The sequence below is a fragment of the Chiloscyllium plagiosum genome, chromosome 34 (genome assembly GCF_004010195.1).
Source record: "Chiloscyllium plagiosum isolate BGI_BamShark_2017 chromosome 34, ASM401019v2, whole genome shotgun sequence".
Classification (NCBI taxonomy): domain Eukaryota; kingdom Metazoa; phylum Chordata; class Chondrichthyes; order Orectolobiformes; family Hemiscylliidae; genus Chiloscyllium; species Chiloscyllium plagiosum.
In genome coordinates, this window is record NC_057743.1 from 36,995,110 (window position 1) to 37,016,901 (window position 21,792).

At 41.8% G+C, this 21,792-nt stretch overlaps 1 protein-coding gene across 4 annotated transcripts in view; it reads left to right on the forward strand.

Annotated features, from left to right (window-relative positions):
* The window catches only part of tmem201 (transmembrane protein 201), a 167,675-nt gene extending 150,077 nt beyond the window's left edge, over window positions 1-17,598 (forward strand). For all 4 annotated transcript variants that reach the window (XM_043676178.1, XM_043676180.1, XM_043676179.1 and 1 more), the window contains 2 exons: window positions 1,075-1,218; window positions 11,910-17,598. In XM_043676178.1, coding sequence (XP_043532113.1) covers window positions 1,075-1,218; window positions 11,910-12,007 — 242 coding nt within the window. In that variant the 3' untranslated portion in view covers window positions 12,008-17,598. The remainder of the gene's footprint in view (window positions 1-1,074; window positions 1,219-11,909) is intronic.
* Window positions 17,599-21,792: the final 4,194 nt, after the last annotated feature.

Genomic DNA, 21,792 nt, shown 5'->3' on the forward strand with positions numbered 1-21,792 from the left:
CAAGTGACGGATTAGTTGTTACTCAGCGCTTCATCCTTCAGGGTGATTGTTAACCCCTTCCATCCTCAATGGTTATATGATAGCTCCAGTCCTAAACCTGTCTGCATTAGGTTAGGCTTCTCTACTTGTGTTTCTCCTCAGGAAGTCCGCACCCCTCTTCTTGTCCTCCTTGACTTGTCCTGCCTCCACTTTGCTGCCCCAGCCTAGCCTGGTGACCATTCATTTGGCCAGTTTATTGCATTTCAATAAGATATTGAGTTAACCAGAACAAAAATGGAGAGCTAATTCCAAGTTTGTTTTTGAGTGTGAGAGTGGAGTTTCATTACCTATCAAACTAAAGAAAAGTAAGGAAACATGGCATCTGAAACATACACACAACAAAGATAATACAATTTAAGGGAGGAGAGTGTTCATGCAGAAAGGAAGGTGTGGGCAGTTGCAGTTTAACTGTTACTGACCTTGCATTGCAAGAATGAAGCCCTGAGTCCCGGTGGTTTTGTTGTCCTTTTCCTTGGGAATCGAAAAGGTCGTAGATAACCTTGATTTCTTTTCCCAAGTTGCTGTTTCACCCCAGTGTTCATTTCTGAAATTGAGGAAGAAAGAAAACCTTTCAGTATCTTCGTAGTCATTAGTCCATGTTGCTTCGTTTCTTCTCTTGCTCAAAGCAAGCTACGAAAATATGATTAACTTGTATATTCCAAGTCTAGCTCTGTTGTCTTTCTCAAATTGAATGGTCAGCAGGTAAATTCATCTCTAATATGTGCAGTTATTGTGCAAGTGTAGGTAAAACAAGAGATGCAGATTTCTTGACATCTCGCTGAATTCCAATGTCTTTCGATTAAAATGGCAATTCAGATTCTCTTGATTTTCTATATTCTATGTCAGCTTCCTGAACTTGTCAGGCAATATCCATGGTGTCATTTCTTAAAGACATATTTAGTCTATAAAAGTCTCAAGTGTTGAAGTCAAGTGATGGAAATTAAATACTGATAGGACATTTTCACAACATTCGTAACACCTGGTAACAGGAGCACCTTAACTTTGTTAACATATGTATTATTCTGTTCTTTCCAGATGCCAAGTCTGTGGAAGGAGGGAGTATATACAGTGAGACAACTGGCCAGAGGAAAGATAGCTCTTCCAGATCCTCAGCTTGTGTGGTTGATACCACCACCAATCTTGGGCAGCAAGCTGGTGACAATTCCAGAGGATGGAAAGGTATGGTTTTTAACAGAGCTATCTGGCTTCCAATGGGCAGTTCAAAATATTTTTTATTTAAAAGAGTAAAATTTTGGAAATGATGATTTAATATTTTCAGGATGACTGCATTTTAGACCCTAAAGAAAATATTAGCTATCAGTAGATTTTCCTTTGGGATGTTTTGTTTATTCTTTGTGCTTATGGTTTTTGTCAACTCGTGGTCTATTTATTTATTCATGAGCAATCCCTCGCATGCCATTGTTTGCAGCAAAGCTGATGTTACGCTGAATAAATACTGGCATGTTGATGGTGTGATTGGCCTGGTAATGCAGAGGCCCAGACTCATGCTATAGAATAACACTGGATTGAAAGCCAGTTTTGACAATTCAATTGTCTTAAGAACACATCTGACTCAAATAATGTTCTTCAGGGAAGGAAAGTTGTCCTTATCTGATCTGGTCTCCATGTGACTCCAAACCCACAGCAACCTGGTTGACTCGAAGTTGCCCTCAGATAAGGCTGAGCAAGCCACTTGGCTCAGAGTCAACCACATTGCTCTGCGTCTGGAGTCACATGTAGGCCAGACTGGATAAGGAAGGCAAGTAACAGGAGAACAGCAGACACCATGGGACCCGTTTCTCTGCTTTAATCAGGTGGAATTAGTGGGGTTTATTGTGTGCCTTTTGGAGTCTATGTAAAACACCCATATTTAGCAATCTACTCGTGGTAAATTTGAACTTTAATTATCTCCATTTTCTGTCTGCCTGCTGTAGAGCTTAAGCACTTCAACCAATATAGTTTCAAAACAGACTTCCTCCTGTTTGGCACAGACACTTATCCTGCTTGGTGTCTTGCTTCATTTATGGTGATGTGATCTGTTTAAGACCTTTCTGCAGTCTTAAATCAATCACATTTCATTCTCTCACCCTGCATTTTAATGTTGCAAATGTAATACTGTCAGAAGCTTCATGAGTGTTTGTTTATCTCCAATTTTTGCCTAGCAGTTTGAGTCAGAACTCACATTACACCAGGTTATAGTCCAACTGGTTTATTTGAAATCACGAGTTTTTAGAGCAGTGCTCTGAAAGCTTGTGATTTTAAATAAACCTGGTGTCCTGTGACTTCGGACTTTTTCCAGCCCAGTCCAACACCGGCACCTCCACATCACTGCGTTTCTGAGACTGGCTTGGGAGCTGGGCAGGGTGAGATGGTATTACTGTACTGGCAGGTGTTCACCTGTCAACAGCCCCTACCTTTTAACAAACTGTTGAAAATCTGAGCGCCCCCCCCCCCACAACTGCAAAGCTCAAGAATGTGAGCTTCCTGCCGCTGGCGTGTGACTTTTTGACCCACGCCCTGCCCTTCGCTAGCTTAGGAAACACCTGCTTGAAAAGACGATAGCTTTTGGTTTGTAACAGCAATGAGCAGCTTGGGGTCAACACTCACAATCATTACAAGATCCTCAACTTGAAGCTGAGCTAAAAGTGCTGTCATCCTAATTGTGTGGTCTGAGGGTTTTTTTTTGGAAAATGCATGACGGGCAACACTTTTCGGCACTGCGCTAAGATTGGGTAAACAAAATGCCAATAAGAAATTTCTGTTGCTGTCTAAGAAATCCAAATCAGTCTGATATAAATATTTTTGTTAAAAAAATCTTTAAATTCTTGTAAATCTCACTTAAATTTCAAAGTCAGAAGTTACACAATACCAGGTTATAGTCCAACAGGTTTATTTGGTTCACCTGACAAAGGAGCAGCTCTCCAAAAGCTTGTGATTTCAAATAATCCTGTTGGACTATAACCCGGTGTCGTGTGACTTCTGACTTTGTCCACCTCAGTCCAACACTGGCACCTCCACATCATGAGTTAGATTTCATCAGCGATACTGTTGTTGGATCACCACTGATTTTTGCTGTAAAATGCTTAATGTGTTCATTTATCCATCTGTTGCCTTGAGCTCGTGTTCATTCTGAATTAGTGTTGGTTTGAATTTTGAGACAAACGGCAGGTCAACATTGAGAAATTATTATAAGGATACTCACTGAGACTAAATTATCACTAACTAACTTGCATTTTCATTGAACAAAAAAAAACTAAATAATTTTGGATGCTGGAAATCAGAAACAAAAATTCTGAAGAGGGGTCACTGGACCATGAGCATCAGCTCTGATTTCTCACCACAGTTGCTGCCAGACTTGCTGAGTTTTTTCAGCAATTTCTGCTTTTGTTTCTGGAATTTGCTTGCTTGCTGAAGGTTTTTTACTCAAACCATGGTGCAATCCTGCAGGAACTCAAACTTTGCTCCAGGTCATTTGCTGAAGCTATAATGATACGTGTGTAGCTGCAGTGTCCCTGCCTCTGAGCTAGGAGCTCCCAGTTCAAACCCCTCTTTTGGACTGTGGGTGGTCAAACAAATGTAGCCAAACAAGCTGAGTTGTAACTTGGAAATCCTTCCAACATAACACCTATGGTGGGAGATAAGAGCAAGGGGCAAGGATTTCCAGTCAGCCATGTTGTCCCAGTGAGATTAGAGCCTTTAGCATCCATAGCTCTAGGCTACAAAATGGATGTTCTAGTGTATGCTGCCACCAACATCCATTCTGTACTGGTGGGTTGGGGATTGGGTTAGGAATGGGGCAGAGGTGGCGTGAGTGGGAGGTGGGGTGGAGGGAGCATGGACGATGTGGAGAAGGGAGGGTGTGGAGATGGGGACAGGGAGGTTGTGGAGATGGGGACGGGGAATTGGGTGGAGTACCGGGAGTGGGATGACTGCATCGGACTGCTGTCAGCTTTCCAGCTTGAATTAATTTGGGAACGTGTTTTCTTGTCCTATTTATGCTACACATGATGGTGCTGTTAGTTGGACATGTCTTCAGGCAGAGAACTCAGAAGTTGAGGATGCATGTCTTGGGCAAAATGCCTTTTGTTGTTGTCACTGCAGCATTAGGAAGGTCTATGGGACAATGAGTTCTGTATCTGGCTTAAGGCTGGTCTTGATGGTTTCTTGTGTGACCTCCTAACTCAAAATTGCTCAATCTGGTCAGTCAGCAGATTCCCTGTCTCTCCCTGCTTCACCCAGAGAGTGGGTGGCCTGGGCAATTCTCTGACACACAGTGGTTGAGGCCAAAACATTCAATGTTTTCAACAAGGGGTAAGATACCGTTTGTTGGGCTGAAGGGATAAAAGGGTTTGTGGAGCAAGGGGAACTGAGGACTGAGTTGAATTATTGGCCATGATTCTCTTGAATGGTGGAGCAGGTTCGAGGGGGCGGATGGCCTCCTCCAACTCATATTTTCTGTGCTTCTCCTTCTCAAGTTTGTTGATCTATGTTGCTCAATAATACTTCTGTGAGGCACTTTGAGATGCTCTGCTGTATTAAAGGCACTGTACAAAACAAAGATCTTGTTTCTGTTCAAGCTTTTGTGTGCCCTGACTGTCCCTGCTGGAAGTTGAATGTTGCAGCCTCCTCTCTTGGCCTCTGTCAGAAGGCTCCTGAAAGCTGGCAACTGTATTACTTTTCTTCGTCAGGGCAGCATTTCTGAGGGGGGGAGCGCAAGCAGCTGCCAACAACATCAAAAGGGTCCAGGTTTCACCAGCGGCCCAGTGGAGACAATCTCTGCCCATCGTATTCCCAAACCTGAAAGAGCAGGGCGATGCAGATTTAAATTCCAGTTTTCAGTGAGTTAGCCGACACACAGCTTGGACAGCACTTGAGCAGCTGCAGTTCAGCTCTCCTTCCCTGAACGAGTAAATCAACCTTTCCATCGCCAGCCATCAACCCCTGTTGACAAGTGAGTGTATGTGTGTAAGTGTGTGTGTGTAGGGGTGTGTGTGTGTAGGTGTCAGGTGATGACAGGTGTGGCCCTGATTCCACACTGATGCCTGGTGTCTCGGCTCTCACGACTAGGGTGATTTCTCGGGGAGAAACAGCAGGATACTGCACATACAGACTTTAATCAGTCGCACAAAGATCAGGACTTTCAGGAGACCAGCTGCAGTGAGGCAAAAAGAAATAAACTGAGGAAAAGTGACGCTCATCATGCAGTGGAAGTGAAAATTACTCACTTTCTACCTAAAAAGTAACTAATTTACCAAACGTTTAATTTTTTTTCTCTTTTGTTTCAGCCTTGAAACCATGTCGGTCCCAAATAGCTTAGAACCAGTTGAGTTGTCTCAGTGGTTAGCACCGCTGCCTCAAAGCACCAGGGACCCGGGTTTGATTCCACCTTCAAAAGACTGTCTTTGTGGAGTTTGCACATTCTCCCTGTGTCCACTTGGGTTCCCTCCCGCTGCTCCAGTTTCCTCCCACAGTCCAAAGATGTGCAGATTAGGTGGGTTGGCCATACTGAATTACTCAGTGTCCAAGGATGTGCAGGCTAGATGGATTAGCCATGGGAAATGTGGAGTTATAGGGATAGGGTGTGGGGGGGGGGGGGGGTTTGCATCTGGGTGGGACCCTCTTCAGAGGGTTTCTGTGGACTCAATGGGCCGAATGGCCTGTTTCCACACTGTAGGGATTCTGTGAGTCATTTGTATGTTCTCCGCCCCTGTTCTGGCTGGTTTACCAGTTCAGCATAAAAGTGGTCTATTGGCCTCAAAGAGTTTTAACTTTGAACTAGAGAACTGACAAGAGATTGATTGTACTAACCCCCAGAAATGGTACCTGAGGCCAGTAGCCCAGGAAGATTTATGTACAGGGAAAAGGGAGCCTGTATTCACATAGTTGGAATTTCGCAGCCAAGTCAGTATTTTTCCAGTACAGTCACTCTGTTGGTTTAGTAACACTGCCACCATTTTGCGTATTAAACCCACACAAACGATAAATGAACAAACTCTTGATGTTTGAGACACAAATGTTAACCAAGGAGGTGGAAACATCATTGACTTCGACTTGAGAATAGCAGACGGGGGTTCACTTTAATATCTCATCCAAAAGCAATTCCTCTGTCAGTGTGACAGTAAGGCAGGACAGCATTTCAGTGATCACCTGAATTGATTGCTCAGTTCTCCATGGATTTCAAACAGTAACCCTCCCATTCAGAGCTGGAAGTTGAGAGAAATTCAGATTCAATTTTGCACATGGACTCTTGCGAGAAATTGTTAAAACATCCAAGAAAAGGGAAGCATAACAAGAGATTTCCCTGCTGTAACCTGACCATGGAACATGTTTTAGTCTTTTTTTATTTTAAAGATTATTGAACCTCAAAAAAACACACTGCTTTTCATAGCTCAGAGAGAGAAGAGTGCTATTGGGAAGACATAGTTCAAGTAAACTAATAGTGGGGTAACGTTACATTAATTCTCTTCTTACAATGAATTACTGGTACAGCACTCTCAGGAATGTGGCTTCACTTGGTGCATGGGGATTCATTTCACTGAGTGTGATCGCAGCATTAAAGGATCCTTGACTCGGTGCTAAGTGACGATTTGCAGCTTTCTTGTTGCAAGAAAGCTGGCCATGCAAAGGGCCTTTTGCTGATTAAAGCTAATGTATGGATTTTTTTTCCCTCCACTAGCAGTGAATGAATTAGGGTGTACGTTTTCAGCTTCACTTTTCTGGAACAATACCAGTCAGGCTTTCCCTCAAAAACAATAAATAGAACTCAAATTTGTCAATGGGGATGGGTCTAGGGTGGCCACAGAAAGTTTGTCTGTCCCCTTGTGGGAGAGTCTAGGACCAGAGGACGGAATTTGAAATTAAAGGGGTCACCCATTCAATACAGGGATGAGGAGGAATTTCTTCTGAGAATAGTGAATGTGTGGAATCCTTTACCAGAGAGGGCTGTCAAGGACCAGGTCGTTCTGTTTATTCAGCAAGGAAGAGTTATATGGAAAAGTCAGGAAAGTGGAGTTGAGCATTATCAGATCAGCCATTGTATTGAATGGCAGAGCAGACTTGATGGACTGAGTGGCCTACTTCTGTTCCTGTGTATTATGGTCTTCTAGTTTTAAGCTTGAGATCAGAAGGTGGTGACTGTTTTGGGTCTGGTTAATAAAATTTAAAGTTCTGAGACCTTAGTGACCCTTCGGTTGCCATTGAAAATATTTCAACAGCAATTTTGTATTTATGTAACATCTTTAATGTGGGAAATGTGCCACCCTTATTTTACTGGGGCAGAAAACAGATAAAAGTGATGATAGAGGATTAGATGTTCAACCATATTGTGTAGGTTGAAAATGCTGCTCAGAAGCTTTGCTCAGAAGCTGGACTTCCAGAGAGTTTTTACGATGATTGCAGAATTTATGGAGAAAGTCCCAGACAATGTACATGTGTGGCTGAAGGATCAGCTGCCGGTAGTGGCAGGTACAAATGGAAGGAGCATGTAAAAAAGACCAGGGGCCTAAGGGTGCAGAGGAGGGTATATGACCGAAGGAGAGAGGTTGAGGCAAGATTGTGTAGAATTTAACAAGGTCAGATGTGTTTGCTTTATTCAAAGTCTTTGACTGCAGGAAAGATGCAGAAGGAAAAGGATAATCTTACTGCAGCAACAGGGATGCACCCTGTCTGCAAAACTAGTGTTGATATGTTCAAAATCAGGATGATTCTCTTCTCGAATGTCAAACCTGGCTGCAATAATTACTGTCTGAATGAATTAGAAGTACAGTATTGGCTCACCTTCTCTCACTTCAAAACCAGTTTGAATGAATGATTGGTTGGTTGTTATCACGTTTACCAAGATAGTGATAGGTGGTGTTTTGTGTGCCCAACAGGCAGATGGTGCCATACAGAGTACATCAGGGAAGTAGAATAGAGTGCACAATAGAGTGTTACAGCCACAGAGAAAATAGGCAAAAGTGAGGACTGCAGATGCTGAAGATTAGAGTCAAGATTAGAGTGGTGCTGGAAAAGCGCAGCAGGTCAGGCAGCATCCAAGGAGCAGGAAAATCGATGTTTCAGGCAAAAGCCCTTCAGGAATTCCCGATGAAGGGCTTTTGCCTGAAACATCGATTTTCCTGCTCCTCGGATGCTGCCTGACTTGCTGTGCTTTTCCAGCACCACTCTAGCCACAGAGAAGGTGCAGAGCGAGAGAGATCAGAATTAACACTTGAAAGGTCTGTTCAAAAGTTTGATAGCAGCAGGGAAGAAACTGTTCTTGAATCTATACTTACGTGTATTCAAACTTCTATATTTTCTGCCTGTTGGAAGAGGGTGGAAGAGCATGTAACTGGGGTGGGAGGTGTCTTTGTTCATGATGTGGAGGAGCCGGTGTTGGACTGGGGTGGACAAAGTTAGAAATCACACAAAGTTAGAAACCAGGTTATAGTCCAACAGGTTTATTTGGAAGTAGAAGCTTTCGGTACACCAAATAAACCAGTTGGACTATAACCTGGTGTTGTGTGATTCTTAACTTTGATAATGTTGGTCGCTATCCCAAGACAGTGGGAAGTATAGATGGAGTTAGTAGTTGGAAGGCTGGTTTACGTGATGGACTGGGAGGAGGCTAGAAGAACACAGCAAGCCAGGCAGCATTAGGGCATGGAGAAGACAGCGTTCGGGCATAACACTTCTTCAGGACTGGCGGGGTAGGTGTAGGGGGAGTTGCAGATAAGGGGGAGGCGGGGGGCAGGATGGTGAAGTGGGGAGCGGTGAAGACAGGCAGAGGGTACGACCTCGGTCAATGGGAGGAATGAATTTGTTTGGTGGCAGGGAGGAGTGGAAGGGAGGGGGGAAGGGTTGGGAAGGGAGGTTATTTGAAATTGGAAAACTCGATGTTGAGTCCTCCGAGCTGTAGGCTGCCCAGGAGGAAGATGAGAGGGTACGACCTGGTGCGTCAATGGGAGGAATGATGGACTGGGCTGTGTTCACAACTCTGAAGTTTCTTGTGATCTTGGGAAGAACAGTTGCCATTGACACACTGTGATAACTCCAGATAGAATGCTTTCTATGTGCATTTATGAAAATGGGTATGCGTCCTTATGGATATGCCGAATTTCCTCAGCCTCCTAAGGCAGTAGAGATGACTTTCTGCTTTCTTGATCATTGCATCAACGTTGGTGGACCAGGACAGACTGTTGGTGATCATCCCTCCCAGGAACATGATGCTCTTGACCATCTCCACCTCCGCACCGTTGATGCAGATGGGGCTCTGCCCTCACTCTGCTTCCTGAAGTCAGTGATGAATAATGTCAAAAATCACACAGCACCAGGTTATAGTCCAACAGGTTTAATTGGAAGCACACTAGCTTTCGGAGCGTCGCTCCTTCATCAGGTGGTAGTGAAGGGCTCAATCCTAGCACACAGAATTTACAGCAAAATTTTACAGTGTGATGTAACTGAAATTATACATTGAAAAATTGATTGTCTGTTAAGCCTTTCATCTGTTAGAATATCATAGTTTCACTTCTTTCATGTGTAAATCACAAAACCTTTTTTTAAAAAGTTGCATTCTTGAGTTAACTGTTAACGATGGTGATAGCTAGACAATATGTTGAAGGTGTTCTCTGTCTTTGCCATGATGTTTAGATTGATTCTAATCTAAAAAGTGAGATAACTGAATTTTACATAAATTCATGCAGTTTTTGAGCTCAGAGTTCTACATGAATGCATGTAGTTTTTGAGTAAAGTACAATGTAACCCTGCAAGTACAAATTCATCCCACAAAATATGTGTGCATGTGGGTCTGTATCTGTGTAGTGAGTGCAGAGTGTCTTAAGTCTGTGAGGGGGTGCATGTGTGAGTGTTGATGTGTGTGGGTGTGTCTGTGTGCGCGTCTGTCTATATGTGTGTGTGTGAGAGAGAGAGTTGTAGGATGGTGTGTGTGTATAGTGCAATGGTGGTCACCTATAATGTGACATGAACCCAAGGTCCCGGTTGAGGCCCTCCCTATGGGTACCGAACTGAGCTATCAGCCTCTGCTCGGCCACTTTTCGCTGCTGCCTGTCCCGAAGTCCGCCTTGGATGGTCACCCGAAGGTCCGAGGCTGAATGTCCTGGACCATGTCATTCAATAATGTCATTCTCTTTCTTGATGAAGAATTACCTCTGTTTGAAGTGGGTGTGGATGCTTCCTAAAGCTCTCAGTAAACAGTAGAAAATGAATTTACCTTTGAAGGTTTCCTGCATTCTTATAGTTATGTCAAGAATAGGTTTGAGTGACTATCAGAGGTGCTGTATGGTGATTAAAGCAGTTAGGATTGCAAGTTTACTTCATTTCTGCATTAATCCATAAATTGTGATGTTTTTGACAATGCTTTACTCACATTAACTCACCCAGAATTACTTCTATTGATAGCACTGTTATGTGAGATATTCCAGTATTCCTAAGTAGGACATCAGTGAGTTTAAGTCGAAAAGTATGACGCTGGAAAAGCACAGCAAGTCAGGCAGTATCTGAGGAGCAGGAGAGTCAATGATGAAGAGCTTACACCCAAAACATCAACTCTCCTGCTCCTCTGATGCTGCCTGACCTGAGTGCTTTTCAACTCTGACTCTCCAGCATCTACAGCCGTCACTTTCTCTACCAGTGCGTTTGTACCCATGTAGCTCTATTATTGCATATATTTCTCTTTAGTTTGGTTTCCTTCAAGGAAAGACTATGCCACCACAAGTGTGCTTGCCCATGCTAATCACATGAACTGTTTCAGCAAATAGTGTTCTTTGGAAATTTAAATTGGTTGAAGACTGAGCTCAACGGGAGAAAAGAAAGAGTTAACTGAAAATTCTAGCCAATTCAACCATTGATCTTTTGCAAACAACATGGCATATTAGAAGCTTTGTAACTGTGTAATCGTCCTGTGTGTCTCAAAGTGACAAGACAGCCAGGTGTTTAATTTGACAGCTTGATGGATATGCAAGTTTGTACACCGCTTCTGCCCTGCAGGATAACATGGGCACTTTCAACTGAAACCCGTTATATCTAGGGAAAGTTGAGGTTAACCTGTTGACAATGCTTAAACAACAGAACTTGGATGGTGGAGCTGAACTTGTTATAGTTTGTGTTTTCACTGAAATGGTTCCTTTTTACAGTTTCTCTGCCACTGAAGAGCTTTTTTTGTGTGTAACCTTCAGTTCTGGGATAGTGGCAGTGACCTGTTATTTGTATGTACAATTTCAATGAGATTTGCAAATGCACGAGTATTTTTAGATCCTAGAATTTGATTCCGATTGAAAGAGGTTAGAACGGTCAGTATTAAAAAAGCTTCATCTCAAAATGTCCCTCAATTTATGAGCAAAATTATTAAAGGCCTGGTTTGCTGAAGAGTAGTGCTGCATGACTTACCACGGTTCAAAACATCCAAAATAAAATTGTTAATTTGAATGTCCTAAATAGTGTGGGACTTGTAAAACATAATGAATTCATTTTTAGCTGAAAGCATACATTTTGATGCCAAGTGGAGAAAGGATCTTGAAAATGAACACACTAACCTGGCATGACTGTTAGCAAGAATGGAAAAGTCCTGCTTGCCTTGTCAGTTTAATAGGGTTTCGCTCTGTATTAACAGCAGCTCACTAGGTATGTGGGGTCCAGCAATCCAGAAGCAGCACGTCAAAACTTGGAATATCCAAGCCATTAATAGAAACACGACTGGTACAATTGACACAAAATGGGAGTTTTGTTTTCTTACTTGTAATGATAAATCATCTAGTTTTCTAAAAGTGCTTGTTTTCTTGATCTATCAAATGTAATTAGCTGTATTTGTGAATAACTTCCTTTACTTGTTCAATCTATTTATATTTTGTTTTTTTTCTTTTGCAAAATCTCTAACCAAGGACTTTGTGGAAACATCCTGTGGACAAGTCTTCTGGGATTAAGTCTGACAGCAAATGTGATCTTTGCCTCAGTCTACCTCTACCAGGGTCTGCACTGATTAGAAAGCAGTAATTCAGGACACCTTCTGAAGAAGCTGTCAAAGATTTACGGTCCAGTCAACTGCTCCTTGTCTCTCTCAGCCTCACGCCGCAGGTGAACACTGCCTTTGCATTGTCAGTAAATCATCCCTCTGCCTTCAATGACAGCGTATAGGGTACAGGCAAGTTAGAGGAGTATAATGGGAAGGATGCAGCCTGCCTTGTCCTCCCAACAGGAATGGTGATTGGAATCTGCCCCCTCATCTATCCTGCAAACTTGTATTTGCATTTGGAATGAGTTTGATCTCGGCTCCATTGCATTGTATTTATTTCTGTAAAACATGTCGACTGAAAACGAAAGCACATTCATGTAGCTTACTACTGCATTGAGTGAATGCCAAGGGAATGCAATTTAACCGGCTATTGTTAAAATTCTTTTCATTTTCATATATAATTTTTAAAGACTTTTTGGCCTAGTTTCATTTTTTCGACTTTTTCCAACTGATGTAGTTTTCTTTTTGCTGCTTTGTTCTGGAACCTTGCAAAACCAGGTAAATTTAGCATCGAAACCTTGTTCCATGTTCACTGTTCGGGTAAAGAAATGATGTATGATGGCAATGGTGGTGCAATTTGCCGCACTCAGTAATGTATGTTCACCTCTGTACTGCCTCCATGATTGACGTCTCCCAGCTACTTGTCAATCTGAATGTATGTGATTAGCATTACATCCCACTGGCTGCTGGGTAACGATCCACAATTGGAAAATATGTTTTCTAAAAATGTTGACGCAGCTCCAGAGAAATAAAACAAATTGGGCCTACCGCATCACTAAAGTTTACACACAATTGGTTAAATTGGAGTGACGCCGGCTAAAAGAAACTGGAAACACTGTGTATCCTGCCTTTCTACAAATGAGAAACCTTTAGTAATAGGATACAGATGTGGTGAAAGTAACTTAAATTTGACTTCTGAGTGTGATGGTTTTTTCTTCCTCTTCACTTTAAAGTTGGACATGATTCATCAATCCACCTTTTCTTGTTTATTACCTCAAGCACTAATGTAAAAGTCACACTTTTTAGACCAATTTTTAATGCGAGAAATCATGGGTGTTACATGCGTAATGTTTTCAAAGAGTTGATGTGCTTAATTTGGTCCTGAACAAAATCCAAAATTAACCATTACAAAGGAATAAAGTAAAAACCAACACACTCAAGAATTCATTTTAATTTCTTGCCTTTCCTTATTTTCTAACTTTAGGAGCTAATGCATTTCAACTCCTGGATTATTCTCTGCCTTCAAAATTCATGGGCTTTGATCACTTTAATAAAAAACTAGGGAAATTGTTTACATGAGATAATCTGAAAAAAATCACTAAGGCAAAAATCATGGGGGTCAACCTTTATGCGAAATCAACTTTGACATGGGTCTATGTGCTAACTCTTACGAAAATGGACTGTTGGAAGATACAAGTGCAGTATCCTACAGGAACTATTTGGAGAGAAAAGGAAATCTTGCACTGAAAAGGGTTAATGCTACATTGTATGTTTCCAGTCCACGCATTCTTATACGGTTCAAGCTGACCTGCTACAGCTCAACTTACTGCCAAGTGATACTGACCAGGGCAAATGGACATTTGCAGCTGAACAAATGGGCAGAGTCAATTCTCCGAGGGTCTGTTTTCCCTTCTTCCTTTCAACCAGTTGGCTCAACAAAGTGGAACCTTTGAAACGAAGGCAAATATAAAACTATTTTTGAAGGGGGATGTGTGGAGTGGGGGAGGGGAATAGCTATCATCAAAAACACTGTTTTTGGCTCCTAGATCACAGACGATGCCTTTGTTGTCTGCTGTAGGTAGGGATAGTGCCTCAGGGAAGGTATACCTAAATGTCGGCTGTGGTAGAGCTGTGTTAAATAACAGCGTACAGACCCTCAAGTTAAATTCACAATTGATAGCAATGAATGTGGCTCCACTTTTTAAAGTAGACGTAAGGAATCAAGGTATGATAACCATATTGGGGTCGGACCCATTAGATCTTCTGAGGATAGCACTGAACTCCATTATAGGAAATCAGTGCTTGTCCTGACCCCTATGGATAGGAGATAACACTCTGTAATTTTGATCAGAAAACATGAACACGTCTGTATAGAATGCCAATGTGTAGAAAATAAACACTAGGACAAATTAACAGCTCCCTATTCTACTCTGAATTGAACATGTTCTAACCACTACAAAGAAATGGTAGACCATATGGCACTGTGTGTTTCTAGATTTAGGAGTTTAGCTTTAATCACAAACAAACACTAGCAAGAGGATTGGAAGCTTTGGATTAAGGAGAATTAAAAACAGTTGCACTTACGTGGCAATGGTGGCAAGTTACCCATGGTATGAGAATGGCTCACTTTACCAATTTGCCAACAAAACACAATTCATTCACTATACAAGAGTCCAAGTCTTGACTTCTGATATTCTGGCTACTGCGTACATTTCTTTTTTAGTCACTCATGGGATATGGGCATCACTGGCTGGGCCAAAATGTATTGCTCATCTCTAATTGCCCAGAGGATTGTTCAGGTTTAGACCAGATGCGGTCATCAGTTTCCTTCCCTAAAGGACATTAGTGAGCCAGATGGCTTTTTTTTTTGTTAAAATGAGAATTGACAATTATTTTCACTTTTTTTTTAAATTGACTTCAAATTCCACCATCTGCCATGGTGGGATTGTGAACCTGGGTTCCCCAAAATGTTACCTGAGTCTCTGCTAACACCATTGAGCATTGCCTCAATTGCCTCCCTTAATTTGCATTCAATTTCCTAATCACAGAACAGTGTCCAGCTAATGAATTCGCACCATTCTACAGAACGCTAACAGAAATATCAAAGTCCGCCGATTAAAAGTCAATGTTAACCTTTCAGAATAACCATAGAAATCTTCTGACCAACAAATCTGTTACATTTTATATTGCCTACACCTCTACATCATTAGCATAGTGTAAGTGGGTTAGTGCATTGTTAGTATGTTGTAATGAGCGATATTTTGGGGAAAGTGATTGAAAATATTCCTCAAAAACATTTAACTTTTATGGACAAATGAAACAGTCATGGATTTGTGTGAGTCAGCACTGAATCTCAAGAGTTCCCATAAATCCAAATGCTTAAAACCATACTTTATACTTTCATAAATGGACCAGAGTCATGTGCAGACTAGATTTGTACTTTAATTAGTACAGAAAGCCTTACCTTTGGGACTGAAAAGAATTGGAATCTATTATTTATGAACTTCCAAATGTATTTTTAAAAAATTCTACTGCTGTGTTCCTGATATAAAAGTGACACCAAGGAACAGAACAGTCTGTCCTGCTCCAGTGTATGTCTCTCTTGGGTTTTTCCCCAGTATACAGAACTCAGATTATTTCAAGCTATTTGCTCACAATAACTTCTTTGGTGTTTTCTACACTGTGCCATTCTAATGTGCTCTTGCTTAGCATGTGCCATCCTTTGAGCTATGTGCTGCCAGTCTCTGATTGTTTGTTGTTTAGGCATGGTTTCTTGCACGTGCCACTTAGAAATGTGAACTTCTTTCTTTTATTCTGTGGTTTCCTGGCATCATCCACTCTAGCTGCATGTATCCTGTTGCTAATTTATTGCTGCTAACCTTTCTTGCAGCCTGTAGTTTTCTATTACTCCTGCAACAGTGGGAATTGTGCCCTAAGATTGCTTCCTTCAAGGAATCCTGTCCCGCTTCTCCCAATTCAGAGCCCAAATCCCAAGATATTCCACCAAATTTGAATTGCTGATGTTGAATTGAATTGAATTTATTGTCACGTGTACTGAGGCACAATGAAAAGCTTTGTCTTGCAAGCAATACAGGCAGATCACAGAGTTAAGTAGCATGGATAAGAGCATCTTGTGTACTTATGGGTAATGTTCCTACCTCTAAGCCAGGAGCCATGGGTTCCATTACTGATCCAGATGGTGCTTTCGTAACATGAACAAACAGGTTAATTTTCAACTGGAAAATCCTACCGCTATGCCAGAATCAGTCGGTAAAATGGAGGTGGGTGGGAGTGTTCTCTGCATCAGTCTTGCTCAGTGGGCAGAGGTGCCCCTTGAGCTATAGGCTCTGGGACAGCTCGCTCTCCTGTTTCAGGTCAAATCCAGACATATTTATGTATGGGCATTCTCTGCCTGCTGCACCACCAAGTGAAAAATAAGAAGAGTTGATGCAAAGCAAATACTGATAATGACCATAGTCCAGGGCAGCGCTCTCATTTGAGAAAGAGTGATGACTGGTGATGAGATAAACCTGAGGTAACCTCAGCTGGTACGGGAATTGAACCCACGCTATTGACGTTACTCTGCATCGCCAGCCAGCCATCCATCCCACTGAGATATCCACTCCACCCCATACCACTGAGATGTCCATTCCTCACCATACCACAGAGATATCCACCGCTCCCCCAGCCCCAACTGAGCTAGCCACACACCCCCACTGAACCAGCTGCATAGATGTTATTTCATAGTCGCATGCCATCAAGATAGCAAATGGATGCATAAGCAATGAGTTCAGGATCAAGCAGTTGAGAGTGACCAATAGCAGGTTGAGTTGGATCCAGTAACGTAAAGCTCGAAGAACAGAGAGCTTTCTGGATTCTTGCTGTAGGCTAACACCGATACAGGGAGACTGCAGACATTTCTGTACATGCTACCCAGCTGATGTTATTCCCAGTTTTTCTTTGGCTGAGCTGTCACAGCATCAAATGCTTCCTTTCCTCGGGACCTTTTAAGGGGCGGTGTTTATACGTGTTCTGACATCACGTAATAGCTAACAAAATCATTCATCAGCTTAACCTATTTCAGATTCTTCCTTTAGATTCTGATGCTTTGATATTGCAGCTTTAATTCCTCCTGAGCCTAATTACATGAGGATTGTTTTATTTTCTAATTTCAGTGCCTTTTTGCTAACAAAGCTGCTCTTGCCATTTCTGTAGTGTTTGTGGACAGGGTTATTTGGTTCAAACAGTCCTCTCACAGCTACTGAAAGAAAATACTGAATAATTTTGTCAAATGAATGCAGTGGGAGAGGGGGAGGCTGAGCTGCTTGTTGCTTTCCCCACAAGGTGAAGCCGAAAGCAAATCTTGAACCGGCTTAACAGCTTCTTTATGCAACAATTCAAAAACACAACAGTCCTCTCTCTGCTTATGAGTCTATGATATTATCTGTGTTGTTTACAGGATCTGTACAGTGAAACTTTTTTTTAGTGGTAATCTTTCACGGGATCTCCCTCAGTCTGAAACCCCAACACCTGAATGATGTACATATTTTTTGCATATATGCTGATGTGTCAGGTTACTTCCTAGTTGATCTTTCTCCCCCTCATTGTATTAACGCTGTTTGTGGCTTTTATCGTTTCTAAGCCAGTTGAAATCTCAGAATGAATTTTTTCAACTTATTTTTTGAACTCCTCCTGCCTGGCCTTATGTCAAGGCAAAGTGGGACTGGTCATAAAAAAGGAAGGTGAGATCACTACCAGAAATGCAGGTTAATGCTGTTATATGCCATTTTGTTTTTTGTTTTTTAAAAAAAAGAAATAAAAGTTGATGGCGAAAAGTTTATATTTCTTGGGTTTTTTCCTGCTTATAGTTAAATGTATATTTTAGCAAAAAGACACACATTTTCTGACCATCAAATTAAAGAATATCAATGTTTGGGCAAGTTGGCTCAGTGGTTAGCACTGCTGCCTCACAGTGCCAGGGACCCAAGTTTGATTCCTCCCTCTGGTGACTTTGCACACTCTGTGGTTCAATGTGGGTTTGCTCTGATTTCCTGTGTCTGCGTGGCTTTGCTTTGGTTTTCTCCCACAGTCCAAACGATGTACAGGCTAGGTGGATTGGCCATGCTAAATTGTCCACAGTGTCAAGGGATGTACAGGCTAGGTGAGTTAGCCATGGGAAATGCAGGGTCGGTGGGTGGGACTAGGTGGAATGCTCTTCAGCATGTTGGAGTGAACTTGATGGGCTAAATGACCTGCTTCCACACAGTAGGGATTTTATGAAGTATCTCACAATTTTGAACTGTCCAATTCTCCCCCTTCTCTGCTGTGCCTTCACCTCATATCTGAATTCAGCTCATCGGAATCATCTTTACAGCCTCTCTGACTGACACTGCTGAAGTTTGAGCCAGGTTTGTACAAAGAGCTCACAATCAAACTCCAGTTGAAGACAATTGATGTCAGAAATGAAAATACATTTTGTCTCCGCCCAGGCCGAATTCACGTGAGATAAAATGGAGACCAGTCTAACCAAATACCACCCCAACTGCGCTCATTTTATGAAGTTGTTACAATCCTGTAAAGATCCCTTTTAAAAGGAATGAATTTCCCAGCAATTACTGGAAATTACCAAACGGGAAGATTTCACACTTTGATTTTAGTTTGTTTTGTATCATAAATTCAACATCGATCAACCAAACAATAAGAACCACAGATGCTGGAGATCTGAAACAAAAATAGAAAACTAGAGAAACTCAGCAGATCTGGCAGCATCTATGGAGAGAGAAAACAGTTAATGTTTCAGCTCCAGTGACCTTTCTGAAGTAGCTGCCAGACCTGCTGAGTTTTTCCAGCATTTTCTGTTTCAGATCAAACAGTAATCAACAGGCAACAAATACAAACTAAAGAATATACTTTTGCGTTAACATACAATCAAGACATGACATGTACCCCTTGCACTGAGCTTCTGGAAAACATGTAGCATTGCAAAAACAAGCCTAAAGTTTGACCACGATCTCTAGCATTTATATCTACCACACTCAGTGAAGTGTCTTTCAAAAGTCATTTCTATCAGCCTGCATCTCTCAAATTCGACCTTCATTGGCAAGACCCACCTTGGCAAATTCTTGTGCAAAAGATCTTGTTACTTCTGTCCCCTATTTTATTGAACAGTCAACAAGCTATGGCAAACATTTTGCTTGGGTGTTAACAGAAAAACAGTATGTCTGTGCTCTTCACAGCAATAGCTACTCCACATTGCACCAGTTTCTTTGTCTCAAACATAGACCCTTTTCTGACAGAGTTACTGTGTCAATGTGTCAAAATATTCTCTGGATTTCAATAGGGTTCTATTTGAGTTTATCTCCCATGGCTATCAGATCACACTAGAAGTTCATGAGTGGGAGCAATAACCACAATATTTCAATTTTATCTTGCATTAAGGAGACATTTTAAAACATGCCAATTCTGGACTTTACAAGATGGCTAAAAAAAAGTAAATTATTTCTAAGGGTAACTGTAAATTGGAATCTTAATTCATAATCAGCGGCTTTTTAAATCCTGGCTTTGATAGGAAGGATGTGATTACACTGGGTGGGGTGCAGAGTGGATTTGCCAGAATGTTTCCTGGGAGGGCTTGGTTAATTATGAATAGAGGCTGGATAAGCTTGGATTGGTTTCTTTAGAGCAGATTGAGGGGCATAGACAGGGTGAATAGAATGTAGTTGTTAGTTGAAGGGTCAGTAACAAGGGGGACACACTTTGCAGGTGAAAGGTAAGGGGTTTTGAGAAAGTATATTTTTTTACCCTGAGGTGGGGATCTGGAATTCACTGTCGATGAGTGTAGCTGAGATAGATAGTCTCACAAAAGTACTTGATGACCATTAATGTCTCATAAAATTCAAGACTGCAGGCCAACTGCTGGAAAGTAGGACTTGAGTAGAGCTGGAGCAGTTTTGGCAATACAGGTTCAATGTGCAGAAGGGCCTCTTCTGCATTCTATGGGTTGATCTTTGAATTCTACCGTGTTATTATCACTGCTTCCTCGAGGCTCTTTTACTCAGAGATCATTTTGTAAATCTGCCTCATTACAAGTTACCAAATCCAAAATACCCTGACACCCAGTTAGATCCACAATGTGTTGTTCCTGGAAACTGTCCCGATTACACCTTACGAATTCTATGTTATTGCCACCTCTACCAATTTGATTTTCCCAACCTACTTGAAGGTATAAAACATACATATACAACCCAGGGATGCTGTTAAAGTTTCCCTCTGAACTGCATGAGATGTTGTGTGTGGTTTGAGCATCCTGGTTTTGAGGGATGGAGGTATTGGGATGAAGTAAACATAATTAAAGAAGTACATGAAGATACGTGGTATATATACTTTTGAGGTTTTTGAAGTATTGAACAAGCACAGAACTAGAGGGTGTAGGTATAGGGTGAGAGGAGAAAAGTTTAAACGGGACCCAAGGGGCATCCTTTTCACACAGAGGGTGGTTCGTGTACGGAACAAGCTGCCAGAGGAAGTGGTGGAGACTAGTGCAATTAAAACATTTAAAAGGCCTCTGGATGGGTACATGAATAGGAAGGGTTTAGAGGGATATGGGCCAAGTGCTGGCAAATGGGACTAGATTAATTTAGGCTGTCTGGTTGGTATGGCCGAGTTGGATGAAGGGTCTGTTTCCATGCTGTACATCTCTATGACTCTATAAAACAATAATTCCTCTGGCAGCTCATTCCATACATGCACCACCCTCTGTGTGAAAAAGTTGCCCCTTAGGCCCTTGGCTATTCATTCTATCCATGCTCCTCATGGTTTTATAAACCTCTATAAGATCACCCCTCAGTCTCCGATGCTCCAGGGAAAACAGCCCCAGCTTATTCAGCCTCTCCCTATATCTTTTCTGAACCCTTTCAAGTTTCTCAACCTCCTTCCTATAGGAGGGAGACCAGAATTGCATGTTATATTCCAAAAGTGACCTAACCAATATCCTGTACAGTTGCAACATGACCTCCCAACTCCTGTACTCAATGCTCTGATCAATAAAGGAAAGCATACCAAACGCCTTCTTCACCATCCTATCTAGCTGAGGCTCCACTTTCAAGGAGCTATGAATCCTGCACTCCAGGGTATGTTTGTTCAGCAACAATCCTTTACCATGAAGTGTATAAGTCCTGCCCAGATTTGCCTTTCCAAAATGCAGCACCTCGCATTTATCTAAATTAAACTCCATCTGCCACTCCTCGGCCCATTGGCCTATCTGGTCAGGGTCCTGTTGTACTCTGAGGTAACCTCCTTTACTGTGCCATCACTTTTAAAAAATGGAGTAACTCCATCCCCCCTAGCTATACCTGCAACAACATTTTTTTTATTTCAAAGTTATGTATTTTTAACAATTGGAAGAATTTAATTTAGTTTCAAGAAAATGTGTTCCATTTTAATGAGTATGTAAGCAATTTATAATGAGCTATTACCTTCCCAAGCAATAAACAGTATCTCCCATTGTGTAGCACTGCACTGGAGTACCATCCTGCATTGGCCACTCTTCCCAGGCAAAAGTGAGGGCTGGAGATTAGAGTCAAGAGTGTGGTTCTGGAAAAGCACAGCTGGTCAAGCAGCATCCGAGGAGCAGGAGAATCAACATTTCAGGCAAAGCCCTTCAACAGAAATCCTGATGAAGAGCTTTAGCCTGAAACATCGATTCTCCTGCTCCTTGGATGCTGCATGACCTGCTGTGCTTTTCCAGCACTGCACTCTTGGCTACACTTCCTGACAGCTAAGATCAAGATTCCATGTATCAGATTGTGCATCTTCTCATTCCACTAGTAAAATAGATTTACATCATCAACAGGTCTGTCTTGTATTATATTTATTTCCTACCCTACCCTCTCACCCCAATATTGGCCCTTGATTTTTGAAGTGTAATTATTGTTCTCTACCTCAAAACTGTACTGCAAAATTCTTTTGCCATTTCCTCATTCCCCTTTTTTTTCTCAGCTTCATTCTCTAAATGCTCCATGCTCGCTTTCACA